The following is a 21,569-nucleotide window of genomic DNA, read 5'->3' on the forward strand; positions in this document are numbered from 1 at the left end:
AGTATTAAAGGAAAGTGAAGACCTCAACTTTCTACAAACATTGCAGCAGATATAAAATCAAAATTTGTAATTAGCTGAAGAAAAGAATCAAAACTTTTGGGGCTTAAAGTGACATCAGTAAATAAGTAATGCCTTTGGATATATAGACAAGGCATATGAGAATAAAAACATGAGGGAGAAAAAAAGGAAAAAGTAGAAAAAAGGAAAGGAATAAAATAGTTCAAAGTAAGAAAGTAAGGTTTGCATAATCGAAAATAGTATAATTTTTAAAGGGAATTTAAGTAAAACATTACAAATAGAAGATCTTATATTTTACCACCACCACTCAGTTTATCCTTGTTTTCACTTAAGACCAATTGTTATGGGTTGAACTGTGTACCTCCAAAATTCATATGTTGAAATCCTAACTCTCAGAACCTCAGAACGTAAGTGTATTTAGAGGACCTTTAGGTAACTAAGGTAAAATGAGGTCATAAGGAGTGGCCCTAATCCAATATGACTGATGTCCTTATAAGAAGAGGAGATCAGAAGACAGACACACAGAAGAAAGACCATATGAAGACAGAGGGAGAAGATGGACACGTGCAAGCCAAGGAGAGAAGTTCAGAAGAAACAAACTCTGCTGACACCTTCATCTTAGACTTCTAGCCACCAGAATCATGAGAAAATAAATTTCTGTTGTTTAAGCATCCAGTCTGCTGTATTTGTTACAGCAGCCCTAGCAAACTAATACACCAGCCAAACCCAAGAAACTCAGATTAATACAATAGAAGGGATAATTGCTAGACTAGAAGTCCAGAGATCTGAAATCTAGTCCTACAGTATGGCAACTGAAAAACGAGTAGCCCAGATTAAACCAGTAACTTTGCTATGCCTGGGTTTCCATATCGAAAAACAAGATAATCTTTGAAATTTTATCAAGCAGTAGCATTCCAAAACTCTAGTATTCAATTCAGAGTCTTGCTTAAAATATAGCACTGATAATTAATACTAAAATTAGCAATCTAAATACAAAAGGGGACTCTTATTCTGATAAATAAAGTAAATCTTCACAAAGTACACATGCTGCTTTCCAGGAAAAGTTAAGGTTACTTCTCAATTTATGGTTTTGGTAAATAGGGCATACATAGATTTTCAGAAAGTGTACATTCAATATATTTTTTAATAGTAACTCACAAAAAACAGTTGTGTCATTAAGAACAGTCTAGCAAATAATATAAGCAAAACATATTAGAAATAACAGTACTTTCATCCAACTCCTACAAAACAAACTCCTACGTTTTATTGTTTCTTTGACTCTGTAGCAATGTTTACAATTTGCCTCACAAAGTATTTGCTGACAATAAATACATTTTAATTTGTTGCCATATTGATTTCCATAAATTATTTAGGCAATTTTTACCAGAGCAGGGAGAACCAGTTTTCCCCCGATGATATGTGGTTTCTAAATTGTTGCTATTAAGTCAATGCATTAGCTAGGATGAGGTTTACTGACATATAACAGGAAAACCTAAGATATGAGTGGCTCAAACAGTATAAAGATATATGTGTGTCTGTATGTATAAGTATGGACTGTATAAGTACATATATATACACACATATATATGCATACATATAAAGGAAGAGAGCATGCTAGAATACCTATCAGTTTCTTTCTATACTTCTAATGGTTCATCTACTTTTGAGATGTCCCCGCTAAACCAATGCTGTCCAACAAAAATATAATGCAAGCCATAGATGTAGTTTTACATTTTCTATTAGCCACATTAAAAGAAAAATGTAAAAGGAAACAGGTGAAATAAATTTATATTTTATTTAACCCAATATATCTAAAATATCATTTCAATATGTAATAAACATTTTTAAATTATTAATGAAATATTTTACATTTTTTCATACCAGGTCTTCAAAATCAAGTGTACATTTTATGCTTACAGAACATTTCAAGTGCTCACTAGCCACACAGGGCTAGCGGCTACAATATGACTGCAGAGCTCGAGACAGATCTTGCCATCTTTCGAAACTCAACTCAAGCAATACCACTTTTATGAAGCCTTCTCTTGACTCCCTTGGCATATTTCTCCCTTCAGTGTGGCCAACTATATTCTAATTTATTTCTATCACAGAATTTACACATTTCATTGCCTGTATTTGTCACTCCCTACATAAACTCCAAGGCAGGGACTTTGTCTTGATCATTGTATTCTCATCGCCCAGCATTATACATGGCGTAAGTATTCAATAAATATTTGTTTAATAAAATGGATATGTGGCTGCATATAGTGTTAGGCTGAAAATGAATATATATATTCAGACCCAACAGACTGGTATTTAAATGGGGAGCAGGGGGAGCAAAGGAGAAGTAGCCATGAACAAAAGAACCAGAAAACCTGTGAAATAAAAATAGCAACTTATCTTGAATAAGTAAATCAATTAGAAAATGATAATTAACTATAGACTATGATCCAATAACAGTGTATATTAAACATTAATATCTGACTACCATAGTATAAAGCAAAACTTTTTAAGATCTCTGGTTTTTCTTCAGGAATTTACTACATTAAAAATAGAATCCCTCTTTAACAACTAATAATATATGCCATAAGCATGATACAACTAATTATTAAATTTTACTCTCATAAACTACCTCCCATTAATATACCTTTATTCCTCTTACATACAAAGACAATAAATTAAGGCTCGAACATACAGGATGCATTATCATTTCGATCTAAAACCCCAACCACACTTTCACTGGAACTGAAATCTCTGTTGTAAATGTCTATATCCCATATTTCCTAAACTGGTCATCTTCGATTTATTTCAGAGCTTGGCAGCATAATTTTTTAATGTAATTGGGTGCACCTGTCATTCTGAATGACAGTTTGTCACACAGTAACTAAAATACATTAGTTTACCTTTCAGAGTGCAGATCACTAATCAGGTTAAGCATTATTTCTAGAATTAAAAAAAAGCCCAATAGGATTAATGAAAAAAATCAGCAAATCAGACTAAAATCTATTTGCTCAACATACCTCCTATAAAATACTCTATTTCACAGAGAAAAAAATGCTTTTTCACAGCTTCTCCACCCACTCCTAAAATGACTCAGTCATCCTAAAAATGAATGTTTTTGATCCTAAGGCCCAGATGAGAAAATGTTAATGGTTCAAAACAATTCCAGGATCATTCAGGCAATCTTGTTGAACTGTGATCAATTAGTTTAGTCAGTCCCTGTGTGGTACTAATGAGACTAAGGAATGGGTTACATTCCATTTGAATCTAAACTTAGTATAGTCAATGGCATCTACAATCCCACCCAATTAGGGCCTGCTGTCTGCCAGGTGGATGACTACAACAATAATAGCAACAAAACAAGCATGTGAACAGATTAACACCTAGGGGAAAAAACCCACAAAATTCACGCCTTAGCATATTTTATTCATATGGAAGGGATACTTCAAAGAAACCTACAATGTGAAAAGTCACACTTTGGTAAAGATGAATCATCAAATCTCAACTTAAAAAATCATGAAAAGTAAATATACTACTTTATAAATAGTTGCTGCATTATTACATATATTATTTTACCTAGCTTCTAATATTTTTATTCTGAAACATTCTTTCAACTTTGTAATGCTGGTAAATGAAAAACTACAATTGGATTTGCAGAAAGGAAAAACCAGTATCCTTCAGGGGGTGGGAGGGGACAGGATTTCCTTACAGAGGAAGAAGTTTGATAAAATAGTACTAATACGAGACCAGTTAAGGAAAAAAGCTTATTCATAGTGATCCTGATTGAACGGTATCAGACCAGCTTGAATTTTCTTCTAGATTTTAGAAAAACATTAACTTTATTTTGATAAAATGTTACAATTTTTAGCATTCTGATTTTATGAGACTGAGAAAATTAGGAATAATTTCCAACATTCTCAGCTCTCTTCCTTTCATCTCTTCCTCCACCTTTTTTCTCTTATCCATGAACCACAAATGCCCACAGAGATCTAGCTCCTCACTCTCACATGCAGTAAGAGGATATGCACTGAAAACCAAACTCCCCATGTCTCTCCCCTGGGCCCAAATGTACATACCTGCACCTCAACTACAACTCCACTCAATAACAGATATGTGGCATACACGCTATCATCACTATCTTTTAAAATCTCAACCTACACTTTTTTAAAAAATTAATATTGAGTGTTTACTATGTATCAGGTCCACCATCAGGCATCAAGGATCTCTTCCTATTGTCCCTTCCCCCAATCACAACTTAAAAGGGTGAATCTGTCATCCTCTTCTTACTGATAAACATCCTCTAATTTCAGTTTAAGAGAGAATCTTTTTTTTCTCCAAAGATAAAGACTATATGATAGTTTATAAAATCATGCAAAATATGAGCGGTTTCCCAAAGTTTTCAATACAAGACCTAATATGTAACTGAGTTAGCTGTAGACCTAATAATTCAGTTAGCTGTAGACCAAAAATAAAAGAAATATTATGTGAGCCACATATATAATTTAAAATTTTCTAACAGCCACCTAAAAGAAATAAAAAGAATCAGGCGAAGTTAATTTTAATACATATATTTTATTTATAATAAAATAACCAAAGAGGCAATATAAGCAAAATACTATCATTCCAACATGTAACCAATATAAAAATTATTAATGAGATATTTTATATTCTTTTTTTCAAATTAAGTCTTTGAACTTTGGTGTGTATTTCATACTGAAAGCACACCTCAATTCTTACCAGCCACATTACAAGTACTCAATAACTACAAAATGCAGTGGCTCCTACACTGGACAGCACAGCTACAGACAAACAAAAAGAAGTGGTACTTTAGAACAAATAGTAAATATATAAAAAGACAAACCAATTAACAAGACAAATAAAGGTTTCAACAGACTTAAAAGGGGCATAAATATAGCCACAATTGATAAATCTTTAGTAAGTTATTTAAGATAAGCTCGGACTAAACTGCAACGGTAGAAAAGGTGATAACATACGTTGTCTTACAAATATAAAAATAAACAGTTAAAACTAAAGCTATCATCTTCAGAAGCTGTATACCATGTAAAATGAGTTCAAACAGAGGTGGGCATGCTCTCTAGAAGCTTATAACTAGATAGATAAGATGAAAGACAAAATTCAGAAAAAGGGGTTATTTTAAAACACAGATTGTTTAATGCAAGCACACTAACAACCTCTTAAGTAAAAATGAATTACTGGTTTTTTTTTTAAATGGAGAAGAGGTAAAATCACTACGAATATTCCATAAGAAATTGACATCACTGGAACAAATTAGCTGCTGTCTTCCATAAATAATTAATTTTTCAGGTGACAAAACAAAAATTATTCATGTGTGAGTGTTCCTGGTCTTCCTTTCCCCATGTCAACGCAAGAGAATTCTTGCTTGGTCTGCTGAGTCTCTTTACTTCCCCATTCTCTGAGATTGTCTTGTCAGTGTAAATGGAAATTATTTTATGCTTTGTAATATAGCGAGAGGAAAGAGGAATAGTAGGAATTTACAGGGTAGGGCTTGGTACTGAATTTCTCGGCCAAGTTCCAGGGTAAGAGAATTAAAAGCAGCTACACTGTGGGAAGAAAGCAAATGAGGGGAAAAAAGTAAACTTTTAAACAAATATTACTATGGTCTATATATCCCTATTCCACGTAACATTCAAGAAATAAGAAAAAAGAATCTGAGTCACATAGAAATTACTTTTGCTTATTGGAGACTGTTTTCATTTGGTTCCATCAATACAGAGACTAGTTCACGACGATAGTGAATTAATAAATGTAACATACAAACACAGTTGCAGAGTATCTCATCTGTGTTGCCAACGGAGACCAGTTTGAACCAAAAACTACTACTCTTTGAAGACATATGCCAAGTGAAATAAGCCAGACACAAAACAACAAATACTGCATGATTATACTTATATGAGGTACACAAAGTACTCAAATACATAGAGACTAAAAGTAGAATGGTGACTGCCAGGGTTTGGAGGAGGAGAGAATGGGGAGTTATTGTTTAATGGGTACAGAGTTTCAGTTTGGGAAAACGAAAAACTTCTGGCAATGGTTGGTAGTGATGGTTGCCCAACAATGAGAATGTACTTAGTGCCACTAAACTCTACATTTAAAAACTGTTAAATTGGTAAATTTTATGTAATCTATATTTTACCACCATAAAAAAGAGATAAAGACTTTGAACAAGTAGGCTAGCTTGGAAATAAACCTAGCAGTAATGACATTTGAAGAAAAAAATGACTTTTAAAGCCACATTTACCATCAACATTAAAAATACATTTTCTTTATCAAAATACTCATGCCTATTTGTTGAAAATAAGTGTGCTGGATATATGACATTATTTAAAACAACTGACATGATAACGTAGTAGCTAAATGAACAGAGCATGTTGAAAATGGTCTTTAAATGCTAATAATCAAATGATGCATTTGGAGACACTTCCCAATGATAGCACTTATATCCATTCTTGCTTGGATACAGTAAAGAACAACATTTTAAAATATTACAGCTTCATGAGAATACTACATTAAACTACATGGTGGTTTGGCTGCTGAAAATTATCTGTGGTGTGTCAGAGATTAAGACAGTAGGGGAACAGAGCAATTCAGAAAGAACACAAACAATGAACAACGGGTTTTAGACAACACCTAGTAACACCACACCTCATGTCCACTCTTATCCTAGTCTCATGCATACGGATACAGGGCGTTAAAGGGAAAAGTCAATTTCTTCTAGCAAGAGCTCAACTAAATGAAAATTTTGAAAACTAAATACTTTTTGTGTGTAGCTCTCCTTAGCTGCTCATAAAGCCCAAGAATCTTACCACTCACAGAAACACTTGCCAAGCTAGACATTAAGAAAAACAAACATTATTCAAATGCATATATCATATATGAAATTCGTACATAATTTTTAGTAAGAGAAAAACATCAATATCTTTTAAAATATAATAATCACTCCTTCCAGAGTACTAAGAATTAAAAGTAAATGCCATCAGTTAATATTTGTCTATTCATCTTAACTTTCTGAGTTATGATACACTCAAAATAAGTCTACTTTATTCTTTGCCAGTATGAGTGATTCCTTTATTTTTATAGTTTGTCCATCAATATTTGTTGAATGCCTACTATGTGTACATAATTATTCTGCAACAGTATAACAATATATCTTTCAACAGTCAAAAAGGGAAACGGGAAAACACGTATACCCCTATGTCAAAGAACCAGTATGTCAGAAGTCTGGGTAAGTGCAAATGAGAGGTCTACACAAATAGAGCTCCTGAAATAATTCACTAAACTGGACTCTAACAAACTTACCACCTCCCCTGAGCAAGCATGAAAGGGCTAAAAAAAAAAAAAAGTTTAAGCCATTGAACATTTATGAAATAAAAAAAGAGGGATTTCTACAAGAAGAAATAAAGCTGATCTAACTGCAGTCTATAGTCACTAGGGGACACAACCACGAAAAGACTCCCTCATGACCTGTCTCCCTTTGCAAGCTATCCTCTCTTTGTGGAAAGCTTTTGCACTTCTGCCCTTTTTACCCTGGGAAACAGTTACTTGTCATGCAAGATCCAGGTCAAAAGTCACCTACCCAATAACAACTTCCCAGACTTCTCCAGGCAGAGATAATGGATCCATTAATATCTTCACAGCATTTTGTTTAAATCTTCGTAATATCACTTTTTACCATTGTAATTTATGTGCTTATTCTTCTGTTTCCTGTGCTGAACCTCCAGTTATTGAAGGTAGAGACTATGTAATTCTTTTCCATATGCCCAATGAGTATCTTTTTTTCTCCTAAAGATTGGCCCTGAGCTAACATCTGCTGCCAATCTTTTTCTTTTTTTTTTTCTTCTCCCCAAAGCCCCCCAGTACATAGTTGTATATTCTAGTTGTAGGTCCTGCTGGTTGTGCTATGTGGGACACCACCTCAGCATGGCCTGATGAGCGGTGCCATGTTGGCACCCAGGATCCAAACCAGCAAAACCCTGGGCCACAGAAGCAGAGCACACGAACTTAACCACTCAGCCATGGGGTCAGTGCCCCCAATGAGTATCTCGACTCTGGCAATAGAACACCAGGTTAGGATTACTCACTAACTGATTCAACCATCACTGAACGCATTCTGAGCCTGCCTGAGCAAAAAAAAAAAGAAAAAGCATGCTTCTTCATGAAGGTTATAAACTACAGTTCCAACGAGCTGAGGTAAGTGGAATTATAGGCACCAAGACAAAATGAAGAAAGCACTAGACGAAGAATCAAGAAATCTAGGTGATTACTCATAGTCTATGAAAGACAGGATCTTAACAAAACTGCTTCTCTGTCCTCACCTATGCAAGTGATAGTCAGGCTCTACATCAGATCTGAAGACGCTATGACTCCTTACCCATTTCAAATACCCAGAAACATTCTTTTAAACATAAGCCACACATGTATACACCTAAATCTCTCTATCCTCCCGCTATCAAAAAACAAAACAAAACTGAATTGTTAAAGCAAGAGGCAAACACAGAGATTAAAAGATCCAGAACAGCCAGGGAATAAAAGATTTGTACCCAAATCAGATGTGACCAAAACAAGCGAACTATACTAAGTGTGAAAAAAATCCTCATTCAAAAAAAAGTTCACTAAGTAGCACAAAACTCCAGATTCCATGTTAAGTATTCACGATACCAAGAGGAATAAGACAATGTTCTGATCTCTAGGGATTCAGAGTCTCAAGGGAGCCCGACAAGTAAACAAATAATTAAAATAGAATATGGCAGATGCTAAATTTGAGGTATGTACAAAATGTTACAGGAGAGCACAGGATGGGACAAAGAGGTTTTAGAGGGAGATCTGGGAAGGCATCACTTAAGAAGAAAAGAGCTAATTCCTAAAACATCATCAGGAGATTTTTTAGACAAAAGACAGAAGAATATGATGACTTGAGATACACAGTAATTATTTAGCAAGTAACAGTCAATACAGAATAATAAAAGAAACATTCTTCCACTGATGACTCATATCTCATTAGATTTTAAAAATAATTTAAATACTTAATTTAAATTCAAGGACTTTGAAAGGGCAATCAAGTTATAGAGATTTAGTACAAATCAAGTAAAATAATTCTATGCATTTTATAATAAAATATTGCTTATACAATTAGAGCTGAAAACACTTCTCCTCTTTCAAGATACCTAGCTTAGTTTAACTTAGGAAGGCAATGACTTTTATTTCATTGAAGCTTTTACATTCCAGGTCAAGATGATAAAATAAGATAATACATTATATGCTTAACATAGTGCTTGGCTTGTAAGGATTCAGAAAATATAAGCTGCTATCACTGCCCTTGTCATCATTACTAAAGAGCAACAAACTTGGAAATGGAACATCTAGCTCTGAGTCTCATTTCTGCAACTAAATTGCTTTGCAACCTTGCATAAGTCTCTTACCTTCAGCCATAGTTTACTTATTATATTAAAATAAACACACATTTACTTCAAAGGGGTTGGGAGAGGATATTACAAACAAAAGTTATGAAACCAAAACCAATTTATAAATGCCAATTCCCTCTTCATCAAGAAAAATTTTAAAATAACAGTAGAAATACTTATACACCATCTTTAAATCAGTTGCAGTTTCTCTCAGAAAATGAAAGTAGATGATAAAGAGAAATATACCTAGACATTTACACTTCCATAAAATTTTCTATTAATCAATGTTTGCTCTACTAATAAACTCAGAGAGGAATCACAATTACTGGAAATTATATTACCCAGACTCTAGTATAATTGCTTCAATAATTTATTTTTTATCCAAGCAAATATGGTATATGTGCTGGTTCATATAACATATAACAAATCTACTTTTTCTACATGAAATAAATATATTAATGCATACTATTATTCCAGTTCAGAATAGGATCTAAAGTATCCACATTTTGCCTAGTGAAAAGGTAGACAATTCAAAGTTAGTTACCATTTATAATAGTGTATAAACAATTATTCTCCAAAACTCAAAAATGAATAGTGCACAATATAGTTCGCGCCAGATCACTCCTGTGTGCAAATAAACCAAATTGTCCTGCATTCATTTTTATTTCCTATGAACAGTTTCTCCTGAGTCCTCTATGGGCAATATTCCCTACTACAGAATCAACTCACTGAGGCTGGCTGGTTCCTCCCCTTCCAACATCATGTTTGCATATAATGCTGGCATTTGGGATAATTTCTAAGTAGTTACATTTTATTTAATAATGGAAAAGACTCCAGCTTTTGAATCTGAAGGCCTGAGTCCCAGCTCTCCTATTTAATACCTAGATAACCTTGTCTAACTACTCCACATTTCCCGCAGCTGTAGTTTCCACATCTGCAGAGAAGGAATGGCTTCTGAAAAAGCCTTTATTCTGAGGATTAGTTAACACAATGCAATTACACAAGTGCATCGTCAAGAGTCAAGAGCTATTAAAATATAGGCTAATATTATTTTCTAAAACAATTCATCACAAAATCATGTTTAATCCTCTAACTTGCCCCTAGGCTTGTTACTTAAGTAGTCTTCTAAATATTTAAGGTAATAATCCCAGAGGGAGGCATTGTTTCCCTAGGATCACCATTCATGTCCTAGTACACCTACATGTGAAATTCAGCCTGTGAGGGAAGGGAAAGAGAGAAGGGATTCCCGGCAAAGGAACTTGTGTTACCTCATGCCTGTTCCCCAGTCTTTCATCCTCTCACTCAAAACAGGAAATTAGGAAAAACTACCCCAGGCACTGTTAAAGACTACACAAGATTCAGAACAGACCTCCTGTATTTCATCAGGAGATCATGATGCCTGAGTACCTGAGATCTTTTCTCTGACAGGTTCACCAGGCTCAGGTACTCTAAGCTAAAACCAAGCAGCTCAGTTTTAGTGAGATCATTATTCTTTTTCTACGATCAGATGATCCTCAGGCTCAAGATACGAACAAAAAGAAAAAAACAGTAAGTACTAAATATTAGCTTGGTACCAAGTACTTTACCTATATTCATTTAATAGGCACAACCTTGAGGTAAATATCCCCTTTTACACATAAGGAAACTGAGACACATAAAGTTTTAATAGCTGTATGATATTCCAAAATATGGATGTAAAATAATTTACTTAACTCTTTTCCTATTGTTGAACAGTTAGGTTGCTGTCAATTTTTTTATATCATAAAACTAAATTTAACCCTCATACTTCTCCATGGGAAATTTTTTCTGAGCCTAAAGAACTAAGGATTAATGACAGAACCTCTTTAAATTTGATGTGTATCATTAAAAAGTCATTCAGGGGGCCAGCCCAGTGGTGCAGCGGTTAAGTTCGCACGTTCTGCTTCTCGTTGGCCCGGGGTTTGCCGGTTCGGATCCTGGGTGCAGACACGGCACCACTTGGCAAAAGCCATGCTGTGGTAGGCGTCCCACATATAAAATAGAGGAAGATGGGCATGGATGTTAGCTCAGGGCCAGTCTTCCTCAGCAAAAAGAGGAGGATTGGCAGTAGTTAGCTCAGGCCTAATCTTCCTCAAGAAAAAAAAAAGTCATTCAGAACAACCATAATATTTTACATGCCCAACAACATTATTTAAGATTATTTTAGCATCCCTAGGTAATAACGGTAATTTTCTTTTTAGTCACTTCTTTCTCATGGTATCTCACTATTACTTTATGTTCTTACTTAGTGAAGATGAATTTTTATATTAATTAGCGATGTATATTTCCTCTTCTTGAAATATATAAAGTCCCTTGCCAAATTAATATTTTTCTTATGATTTGTTCTATTATACTTAATCCCTAAGGTTTTTTTACAAAATTTAATTTAGAAGATTAGTCAGGATTCGTTGGGGTGCAACAGATAGAAACCCAACTCAAACTGGCTTAAGCATAAGAGGAAATGTGTTAGTTCAATGCATCAAAAAGTCTGGGGATAAAACTGACTTCAAAGTCTCCAAAGACACTGTCAGTAATCTGTCTCCTGGTTTTAGGTGCCTCTGTGATAGCTCCAGTCTTGCGCATACTCTGCCTTCATGGTGGCAGATTGCCAATCAAACCTAGACTTACATTCTAACATCCTAGCAACTCCAGTGGTGAGCATCTTTTTCTTTCTCCAGCAAAATAAAAGAAGTCATCAAGCTGTCTCAGATGTGCAGCTAGATTTTTAAGCATTATCTGTTATTGATGGGCCAGAGCCAGCTTCTGTTTCTGGTCCAGGAAAGCAGAAAGGAGTCCAGGGGAACCCCAAACAACACAAACCAAGAATGAAGAAGGGATGGCTTCCCAAAAGAGTACCAAAAAATCTAGAACTGAGGTAGCCCTGATGGCCTGCTGGTTAAAGTTCCGTGCTCTCACCACTTTGGTGGCCTGGGTTCACGGAATCACACCACTCGTCTGTCAGTTGCCACGCTGTGGTGGCAGCTCACATAGAAGAACTAAAAGGACCTACAATTAAAATATACAACTATGTACTGGAGCTTTGGGGAGGAAAAATATAAAAAGAGAAAGATTGACAACAGATGTTAGCTCAGGGCGAATCTTTCCCAGGGAAAAAAAAATCTAGAACTGTGGGCAGCAAAAAGAATGGATGCTATGTAGCCCAAACCACAGAAGTCTATAACATTCTAGCCCTTGGCTGCCTGTCCATCTTATATACTCACTTCTTTCCATACATATCTTTTTAAAGACCCATGTTTAACAATGTAACTATCTTAGCCACAACAGAAAATGCACTTACCTCACCAGTGGGGGAAGGGGAACAAAGACAATGCCAAGTTATTGCAATCAGCTACAAGTCTGAAATCTTTGTGCTATGAACATTATTCCTAGGTCTGAATGTGCATTCTTCTTAGTTGGACCTCATAATCTGACAATATATAGCTACATAATAAATTTAACTATCTTCCTTATAATTAATATACAATGGTAAAAGAACAAATAATAATAATAACTCCCACTTAGAAGAGTGGAGAAGGTAAAACAAACCACGGTCACTAATTCAAAGCATAGACCATATACTACTGGTCAGAGTAGCAAGAATTCCTTGCCCTGGCAGTGGAGTTCCTTGGTCAGCCAATTTGGATGTACTCATGACTACTATCTCAGAAGAGCTCACTTGTCCATTATCCTCCACAGCCTTAGATGTTCCTTCTAGCAGCTGTACCACTTCAGCAGCCCACTTCCTCTTACTGAAGCTTAGAACTGCCTTAGAAGTAAACGAACACAGGTCTTTGTTTACCAGGCTTGAGGATACCCTGGAAGTAGTTTCCCTAAAAGCTTTGTAAGCCTTGGTCAATTTACTTCAGTTAAGTGCATGAATTAGAAACCAAAGCTAGAGATCTTATCAAGATACAGTATACCAATCTAGATTTCCACCTCTTCAGTTTCACAGCATATTCAGTCCCATAGCAATAGGCCTTCACAGTACCCATCCCTTTAACTCTCAACTTAATGATTTTCCTAGAAGCAATGTGAAATAATAACCTGGGTGAAAAGGCACAGCTATCTATCACTTGTTTCCTGGCTGCATTCTCTTTTAAGGCTCTTCAGTAACTGGATTGTTACTTTGGTTAGGAGGCTGGGAGTATAACCCATGAGGTACTTGGATGAAGTTTATAAAACGGAACTTTACCTGGTTCTAATTTAAACTCCTGTTTTTCCTCTTAAGCTAACTTTAGCACAGGATAATAAAAATTGGGCTTTGCAGCCTTCAAAGGTCTTGATACTCTGATTCTCTGCTATCAAAGACAATATTTTCTTCCCTCTCTGCTTTCAAGCATGCCAGCTTGGACCAAAGCTAATTCCTCTCTTACTATACATTATCAAATGCCCCAAGAAGTGGCCAAAACACTACAGTATCACGAAAGTTCTAGCCTCAGTAGTTCCATGGGCAAAGATAACACAGGTGACAACTTAAAACAGCTGCACTGTAGTTCCTTAAAAGGAACTGCTAGGCGAAATCAAGGTGCTCACTCCCATGCACTCCATTTCAGTATTTAAAGTCTGCTCCTTACAAGGTCCCATTTCCAGTTACTAACGTCTATGATAGTAAGGATTCCTTCCATTGACAAGTGACAAAAATCCAATTTAAACTGACTTAAAGCTAATAACAACAATAAATAATAATAATACATTTTAATAGAGAGAATTTAATGGTTAGAAGATAATCACCACAGGCATAGAGAGCTCCAGGTGTTCAAGCAGAATCAAGAATATCTTTCTCTCTCTTGACCTCATACTTAATCCAATTCTAAAAGAGGCACCCACAGCTACAGGATGAGCCTACCCGTTCAGCATCCTCAACAGAACGAGTTCCAGTACAAGTCTCGGACTGACCCTGTGGCTCCCCCTGCATTAAGTGTTCATCCCTGAACCAATCACAGTTATTTTGGCCATGCCCAGCCCACCTAAGCCCACCTAAACCAGCTGAACTAAGGATAGGGGGTGAGCAGTTCATCAATGGAAACTGAGGTACCATTACCAAAAGGGGAAATGTATGTTAGACAGACAAAAACAAGAGATGTCCACTATTCCTGGTAATATGACAAAGGCTCACAATATTTTTAAATTTCTATTCAATGTATTATATATATTCTTTGTTAAAAATAACACAATCTTTGTTATGTGCTTCTGTATTAGACACACACATAGGTTTATTGAAAAGAAAAGTTTTTATCAGACTTTTACTCATTCCAAGATACCAGTTTAAAATAACATTTACATATGTAGCAATGCCTAAAAAGATGACATCATGCATATTCAACACACATTTCTAGCTATAGGAATAGGCAATACATTAACTTTACACAGCTAATTTATTTCAGGATCTTGGGTCTGGACCCTACTGAATAGAATTTCAGAAACTGGTCTTCTACTACCTAAAATGGTATCCTGCATACCTAAAATGCACTTAACTTACCCAAGAGCCAGAAATACAAAAAATACTTCAGATAGGTTCCTGCCCTCATGGAGCTTATAGTATAGAAGGGGAAACATGTATAAAAAACACTACTACAGAGTAATAGGTATATCTTTGTATAAGGATATATGCTGGCAATGCATAAAATATGAGAAGTACAGGCAGGTACAGGCAAAAACTATGAAACTGATGCAACACAATATTTAAAGTAAATAGTCAAAAGTGTGGATGATTGAATTTTATAATACAGCTACATCAGTGATCCAAAATGGAGGTTGGGTCTGCTAGAACTAATGAATTTCTTTACAGTGTGTTTGAAGAAAGTACAGCAAAAGAATAGAGAACCTTGAGACATATTTAATTAACAGCATAGTATTTCCCAAAAACTGACTAGCAATACACAAAATATGTATTTAAAATTAATATCACCTAGGGGCCAGGCCAGCAGCAAAGTGGTTAAGTTCGTGCGGTCTGCTTCAGTGGCCCGCAGTTTGCAGGGTCAGATCCCACGTGTGGACCTACACACTACTCATCAAGCCATGCTGTGGAGGCATCCCACATACAAAATAGAGGAAGACTGGCACAGATGTTAGCTCAGCAGCAATCTTCCTCAAGCAAAAAGAGGAAGATTGGCAACAGATGTTAGCCAAGGGCCAATCTTCCTCACCAAAAGGAAATAATAATAATAATAATAATAATATCACTTGATCATAGACTGGCTACATAATATTCTCTGCTTTAGTGTCATTATATGACTAAATTAATACTTCTGTGGAAAACCTCAGAACTCAAGATATTGAAACTTCTTGAGTTTACATTTGCATTCTTATTTAATTTTCAATATCCAATAGCAAGAATAAAATATAATTCAAGTTAATATGAAAACTTCCATATCAACATAAATTAAAATGCAAGATATTCTCTTTTAATATAAATAAATCTGGTTTTACTAATATTAAGGACTTCCATGATTCTAAGATGCAACTGCATATTTTTAAAATAAATTTAGTTCAAACACAGAACACACCTTTTGTTCGTGAAATTCTAAATATCTTTAAAATGAAAATTATTCTGATTATCAAGCTACAAATGAAAAAACTCTAAGAAAGAAAAGTTACTATTACATTCAAATATTAACAAATTTAATAATTTCCTTTAACAAAAATACTATGATTCATATGCCAAGAGAGCAGAGGAACTTAACCCACAAAAATCCCCTCAAAGTATCTTGTTATGCTTTCAATATAGTACACAATATGCCACGTAAACGTAAAAACAATAAATTTATCAGAGGAAATATTTTCTACAACTAAAGATATACTGGCATATTGTACAGTAATTCATGAAAAAAACAAAACTACAAATAGAATGCTATAGAATTACAGTACCTAACACACCTATTCAAAAAAACCCTATTATGACTACTTTCATTAAATATTAATCCTCTATTTTATCTTTTTCAAAAATATGTAAATATTAAAATCTTTAATAAAAAGAAAGTTTCACGCTAAAACAAAGAACACAATATTTACACAGCATTTACTTCAAGGAAGGAAAAACCTTATATAAACGTATGTTAAGTGTGTTTATAATGGAAGCAATGGATTAAGTAGTATGCCTATTTTACAACTAAAACAGTCAACAAAATTCATCTTCTATAGTTAAACGTTCTTATACTCCCACATTAAATAACTCCTCCCAAAGCCAAAATCAGTTTCTTTCACTGGTAAAGCTACAATGCAAAATCCTTGACGACACACTTTCCTGTAACGTTATTTACAAACTTATCTTCCTGATGCTACCACCTCATATTTGAATGTTTTTTAAGTCAACCATAATATCATTATAAAAAATACATCCATCTACCCCAGGAATTACTCATTTTATTTCTCAATACATTGGTGATTCTTCAACAAACTCTCACAATGCACCTGAGTAATGGAAACAGATCTCTACCTTTAGCAAACAAAAGAAGAAAAATTTCAGCTACTGCTGTGTTGAAGAAGTCCTATATTTTACTGCATGCTTAAACTTTACTCTGCAAAACTTTTAATTCTTTGGGCAAGGCATGTGAGAAATAGCACCTAAAAATCAAATATTTGTATTCTCATAGAGAAAGAACGTACAGGGAAAACAGAAAAATACTTTGACAGAGGTGACTGAGACAAGGGTATTGTTCAAGGTAGAAAGTGTTTTGTTTTGAAGTTTCATTAGTCCCCTCGCATTTCTTTTCATAATAAAGGGCACTGTGATAGATATTTCACTCTTCCCACCTTTTTTATTTAATGTTTTAAATTAACTGAAAATTGAAAAAACTCAATTTAGAGATATTAGAGGCTTCCAACCTCTAACAAGTCACTGAGTGCCCTAAATGGATTTTTGCTGATCTACCTCTTAAGTAAATAGAATTAAGTTTTGATAATTATTTTTTAAATGCCTATGATTTCCAAATATTTTTAGAATCAGCTTAAGTTTTCACATGACATTTTCATCATGAGTATATTGGAAAGATAAAGCCCCAAACCTACAATTCAAGAAATATTACACTTCAAATGACTAATTCATATTCCACAATCAATATAATTAACAACTTAACAGTAAACAGCTCCTTTTGTCATTTATTCTTTTCTCCAAAAGTTTCCATTTAAAGATCTACTGCATTCTTTAAATACATACAAAGAAATTTTAAACTTAACTTTTCTGATTCCAAAAATCAATGCAGTTACAAGGTCTTAAGTGGATCTGGGGATGTACCATTTCAGTATTACCTTATTTCTGATTACTCTAATTAAGCTTAACAGTGAAGTTAGTCTCTAAAATAAGGTTTGCATACTGAGACTTGATGCCAGATTTTTCACTGCACTAAACGGAGTTCAATTTCTTTTTTACCTCAAAAGAAATATTTCACTTCCTTTCTTAACATACTGTGTATCTATGGAAGCCCATCTGTTAAGGACTGATCCAGCATACATCACTACTGCTGCAGAGTCCAGACTGGTTACACATTCAAATCAGCTTCCAGCTTGAGAGCTCTACTGCCTCTTACCATGTAAAAACGTATTAAGTAAGCACACAAATACTTATTCAAATAATCTAATATCACATCATCTAAAGTACAAATGGTATTGGTTAGACAAAAACTGGAAAAAACTTTAAATGTGTTCTTTTAATTTATAGAAATACAGTACCTGCTAACATACTAACATATTTTGAGATTTCACCTCTTTTCTTTAAAAAAAAAAAAAAGTACTGATCTCCTATCTACAACTTGTTAAAATTAAAACTCCCAGGAAAACAATATTTCTATTAGTGTTTCAAAAAGAATTTGGTTAAATCAACGCAGTGACATTTCCCCAAACTTATACTGACTTTCGTAGTGATTTACTCGAAGGGTACACAAAAGTAGAAAGAGGTATTTTGTATTTCAACAGTAATACACATAACAAAGTAAAGACAGATAGTCTCCTATCTTTGACTTGACACTCTAGCAAAAAGAAAAAAACAACCAGCTTTAACTTTTCTGTGAATTTAAGAGGTTCATAAACCATAGACAATATCTAATCCATGTCTCAGGGCACCACTACTGTAACTGCAGCTTTCTTTCAGTTTTCCAATAGATCAAATAAAAATAATTGCTTAGCTGAAAATTCAGACTGCATGGGTGTTATAAAATCTCCTTGCAAGCATATTTTTATATTCCTGTGACTCCACACCAAATACAACAGTTAACTGATTGCTCCTGATTTAAGCTTTGCCTTATAAAACCCAACCTTACAGTGTGTCAAAGACTAGATATTGCAGAGGAAACTATTTAAAAAGCTTTGCCGCAGCAAAAACTGCATTTACAAAGCATTAAAAATGAACTGGTGTTAATTATCCGCAATTTATGACTCTCTCCTTCTTATTTCTTCCTGACATCTTGAACGTTTCTTAGCCTCTTGGAAGACAGCGCAAAACATTAAGTCATACACAGTTCTGCAGTAACTCTTTCTTATCATGAAAGAAACCAAAACCTAGAGCTGCATTTAACACCTTTCCTTTAGTCTTTATCCACATGCCACGCTCTCAGAGGGCAACCATAGAAACCAACCTGTATGATTTGGTGTCCTCATATTTTAACACCTTGTATGCACAAAAAATGACTGAGGTCAGCATATTCAGGGCAATATTACAAAGAAGGCTGCCTAAAAAGAGATGGGGGGGGGGATGGAGGAATACAGCCACAACACTCTCCATCATAGCCTCGGAATATATTTAAAGGCAGATGCAAAACTGCATCATTTTCCTCCCCATTCGAAAACATCACACCCCAGCTGCTCAAGTTAGAGCTAATGCGCCTCTCACATTTCAGTAGCACGGGGGAATTTAGGCTCTAGGGGCAAGTCTTTCATCCTCGGAGAGTGACACCACGGACAATTAAGAGTGTGGGAGAAAGAACCCCAGAGAAAAGGAGGCCTCCTCTCCCCCTAACTAAACTCTCAAGTCGACCCAAAACCTGCATGGCAAGGAATGACTACTCCTCGTAGTCATAAGAAGTGTAATAAGCGGTGTTAAGTTGGGCACCGCGCTCAGGTGGCAGGAGAGGACCAGAGGAGAGCAGGGAGGTGGCGTGGCTTCGGCAGCGCGCAGGCAGGTCACCTGCTGGGCAAGACCGGCCGGACGTTCTGTGCTCGCAGGGACGCGCGGCGCGTGTGACCCTGGGGATGGAGGGGTGGGAGCGAGCGTCTGCGGAGGGAGGCCATGGGGGCTGGGAGGCAGATGGGGAACACGCCTTTTCCCTTACCAGGTTGAGCACCGTCTCCACGATGTCCCTGTTGCTGACCTCTCCGACCTGTATGAGTCCAATCAACACTGCGAATTTCATCCGGATGTTGCGGATCGGCACCGAAGGGTTAATCATCCCCGCGGGCAGCACCACCGAGCCGGAGCCGGACGCCCCCCTCAGCTCCCCCATCCCGCTGCCCCCGCTGCCGCTGCCGCTGCCGCCACCGCCGCTGCCCCCGCCGCCTCCGCCTCCGGCCCCGACGGCGAGGAGCCCCACGGGCTGAGGCTCGAGCCCCGGGCCCGGCTTCTCGCTCGCCATTTGCCCCCCTCCTGGGGAGAAGGGAAGAGCAGTGGCGCTGTCTCCGCCGGTACCGTTATACCTGCCTCGGCCCCCGCCCCCCGGCCGTCTCCTCGGAGCCCCAGCATCCACCAGCGCCGCGGCGCCGGGCCCGCTCCCCGCCTGCGCCTCAGCCCGGCCCGCTCCGGCACCCTCCCCGGCGGAGGCGGTCGGTTATTCTCAGGCTTATTCCCGGTGGTGGCGGCGCCGCTAACCGCTGCCCGGCGAGCGGCAGTGCCCGCCCAGCAGCTGTGCCGCCGCCGCCGCCGCCGCTGCCTCCTCTCTCTCCCCCTCCCGGTCCGTCCGGCCCGGCCCGCCCCCCGCGGAGATGCTGCCGCCGCTCCGAAAGGCACTGCGCGGCGAGCAGCAGAGCCCGGCGCTGGCCGGTGCTGAAGCTCAGGCTGTGGCCGGCACTCCAGACGCCGCTGCTGCCGCTGCTACGGGCGCCACTGTTGTTGTGAAGCCCCGACGCCGCCGCTCACTCCGCCATGTTGCCGCCCCCTGCCTGCGGTAGCGGCCACTGCGCCTGCGCAGAGCCTCCGGGAGGCGGAGCCCTCGGTGCACCCCCTCTTTGCCCTGCCCTCCTTCCCTTTCCACTCACCCACCCAGACACCCCTCATCCCTCCCCCAACCACCCTGAACGGATAGACAGGTGAGCAGGTGCATGGGGACCGCTGCCAGACACTGGGGCAAGCTGGCAGAGGCGGGGCGGGTGGTGGCTTCCTCGTCGTTTTTCCCTTGAGGGTGGATTCTCCCTGTGGGGAAGGACACAGTGTGTGTCTTGCCTTCGCTGCCACCTCCTCCTTCCCTCAATATCCTCTTGCTAAGGAGGAGGTTCATCATCTTCGTCGTTGCATCCAGCAGCTGCTGCCAGTGCCACGTGTCGTGTAAGGTAGGGGAGTGGCAGACGACCTCTTTCTGCCCCTCTTCGCCCTTCCTCGCAGTCCTGCCCGCCTGGCCCCTCCTGGAATTTCCCAAAGAAAAAGTGGCTGGCAAAACAGAAACAAACGCACCGTGGGGAACCATCCTGCATTGTCGGGGGAAGGTTACAGATAGAGCGTAATGGGTCTTTCTCTACAGCCATGAAAGAGGCTGACACCTGCACACACAGGCACGACTTAAAATAGAACTTGTCAAACAGTGATCCGCTCTGGATGGAGCTCTGAACAACAAACAGCTCTTGAACTCACCTCCCAGCCTTCAAAGGCTGCGCTGTGCGACACTGTAGGGTAGTTTGGTGGGAGCTGCGAATCTCACACTTTAAAAATCCCTAGCGATGCTCAGGTATGATGCCAATTAGTGATGCCTCTCTTTTTCTTAGGCATGTACAGCTCAGAGGATTTTGAAATTATCTGAAAATATAGGTTTTTCTCACTGCTAGCCTTGATCTGGGATAAAGGTAAATTTCTGTGTCTGCACAAATATAGAGCAAAAAAAAATACTTTCAGTTTAAAAAAATTAAAATGTATACAGTAATCTTGCTTCAAGTATTGAATTTAAATAAGCACGACTGCTG

General features: G+C 37.6%; 1 protein-coding gene and 1 long non-coding RNA gene across 9 annotated transcripts in view; one reads left to right on the plus strand and one right to left on the minus strand.

Annotated features, from left to right (window-relative positions):
• NBEA (neurobeachin) overlaps window positions 1-20,613 on the minus strand; it is a 679,748-nt gene extending 659,135 nt beyond the window's left edge. For all 8 annotated transcript variants that reach the window (XM_046664612.1, XM_046664614.1, XM_046664615.1 and 5 more), the window contains exon 1: window positions 19,736-20,613. In XM_046664612.1, the coding sequence (XP_046520568.1) occupies window positions 19,736-20,035 (300 nt within the window). In that variant the 5' untranslated portion in view covers window positions 20,036-20,613. The remainder of the gene's footprint in view (window positions 1-19,735) is intronic.
• Window positions 20,614-20,639: 26 nt separating this feature from the next.
• Window positions 20,640-21,569, plus strand: part of LOC124241070 (uncharacterized) — an 83,984-nt gene continuing 83,054 nt past the window's right edge. Inside the window, exon 1 of the long non-coding RNA XR_006889089.1 lies at window positions 20,640-20,705. This is a non-coding gene — a long non-coding RNA (uncharacterized LOC124241070). The remainder of the gene's footprint in view (window positions 20,706-21,569) is intronic.

This window comes from Equus quagga, chromosome 6, assembly GCF_021613505.1.
Source record: "Equus quagga isolate Etosha38 chromosome 6, UCLA_HA_Equagga_1.0, whole genome shotgun sequence".
Lineage (NCBI taxonomy): Eukaryota > Metazoa > Chordata > Mammalia > Perissodactyla > Equidae > Equus > Equus quagga.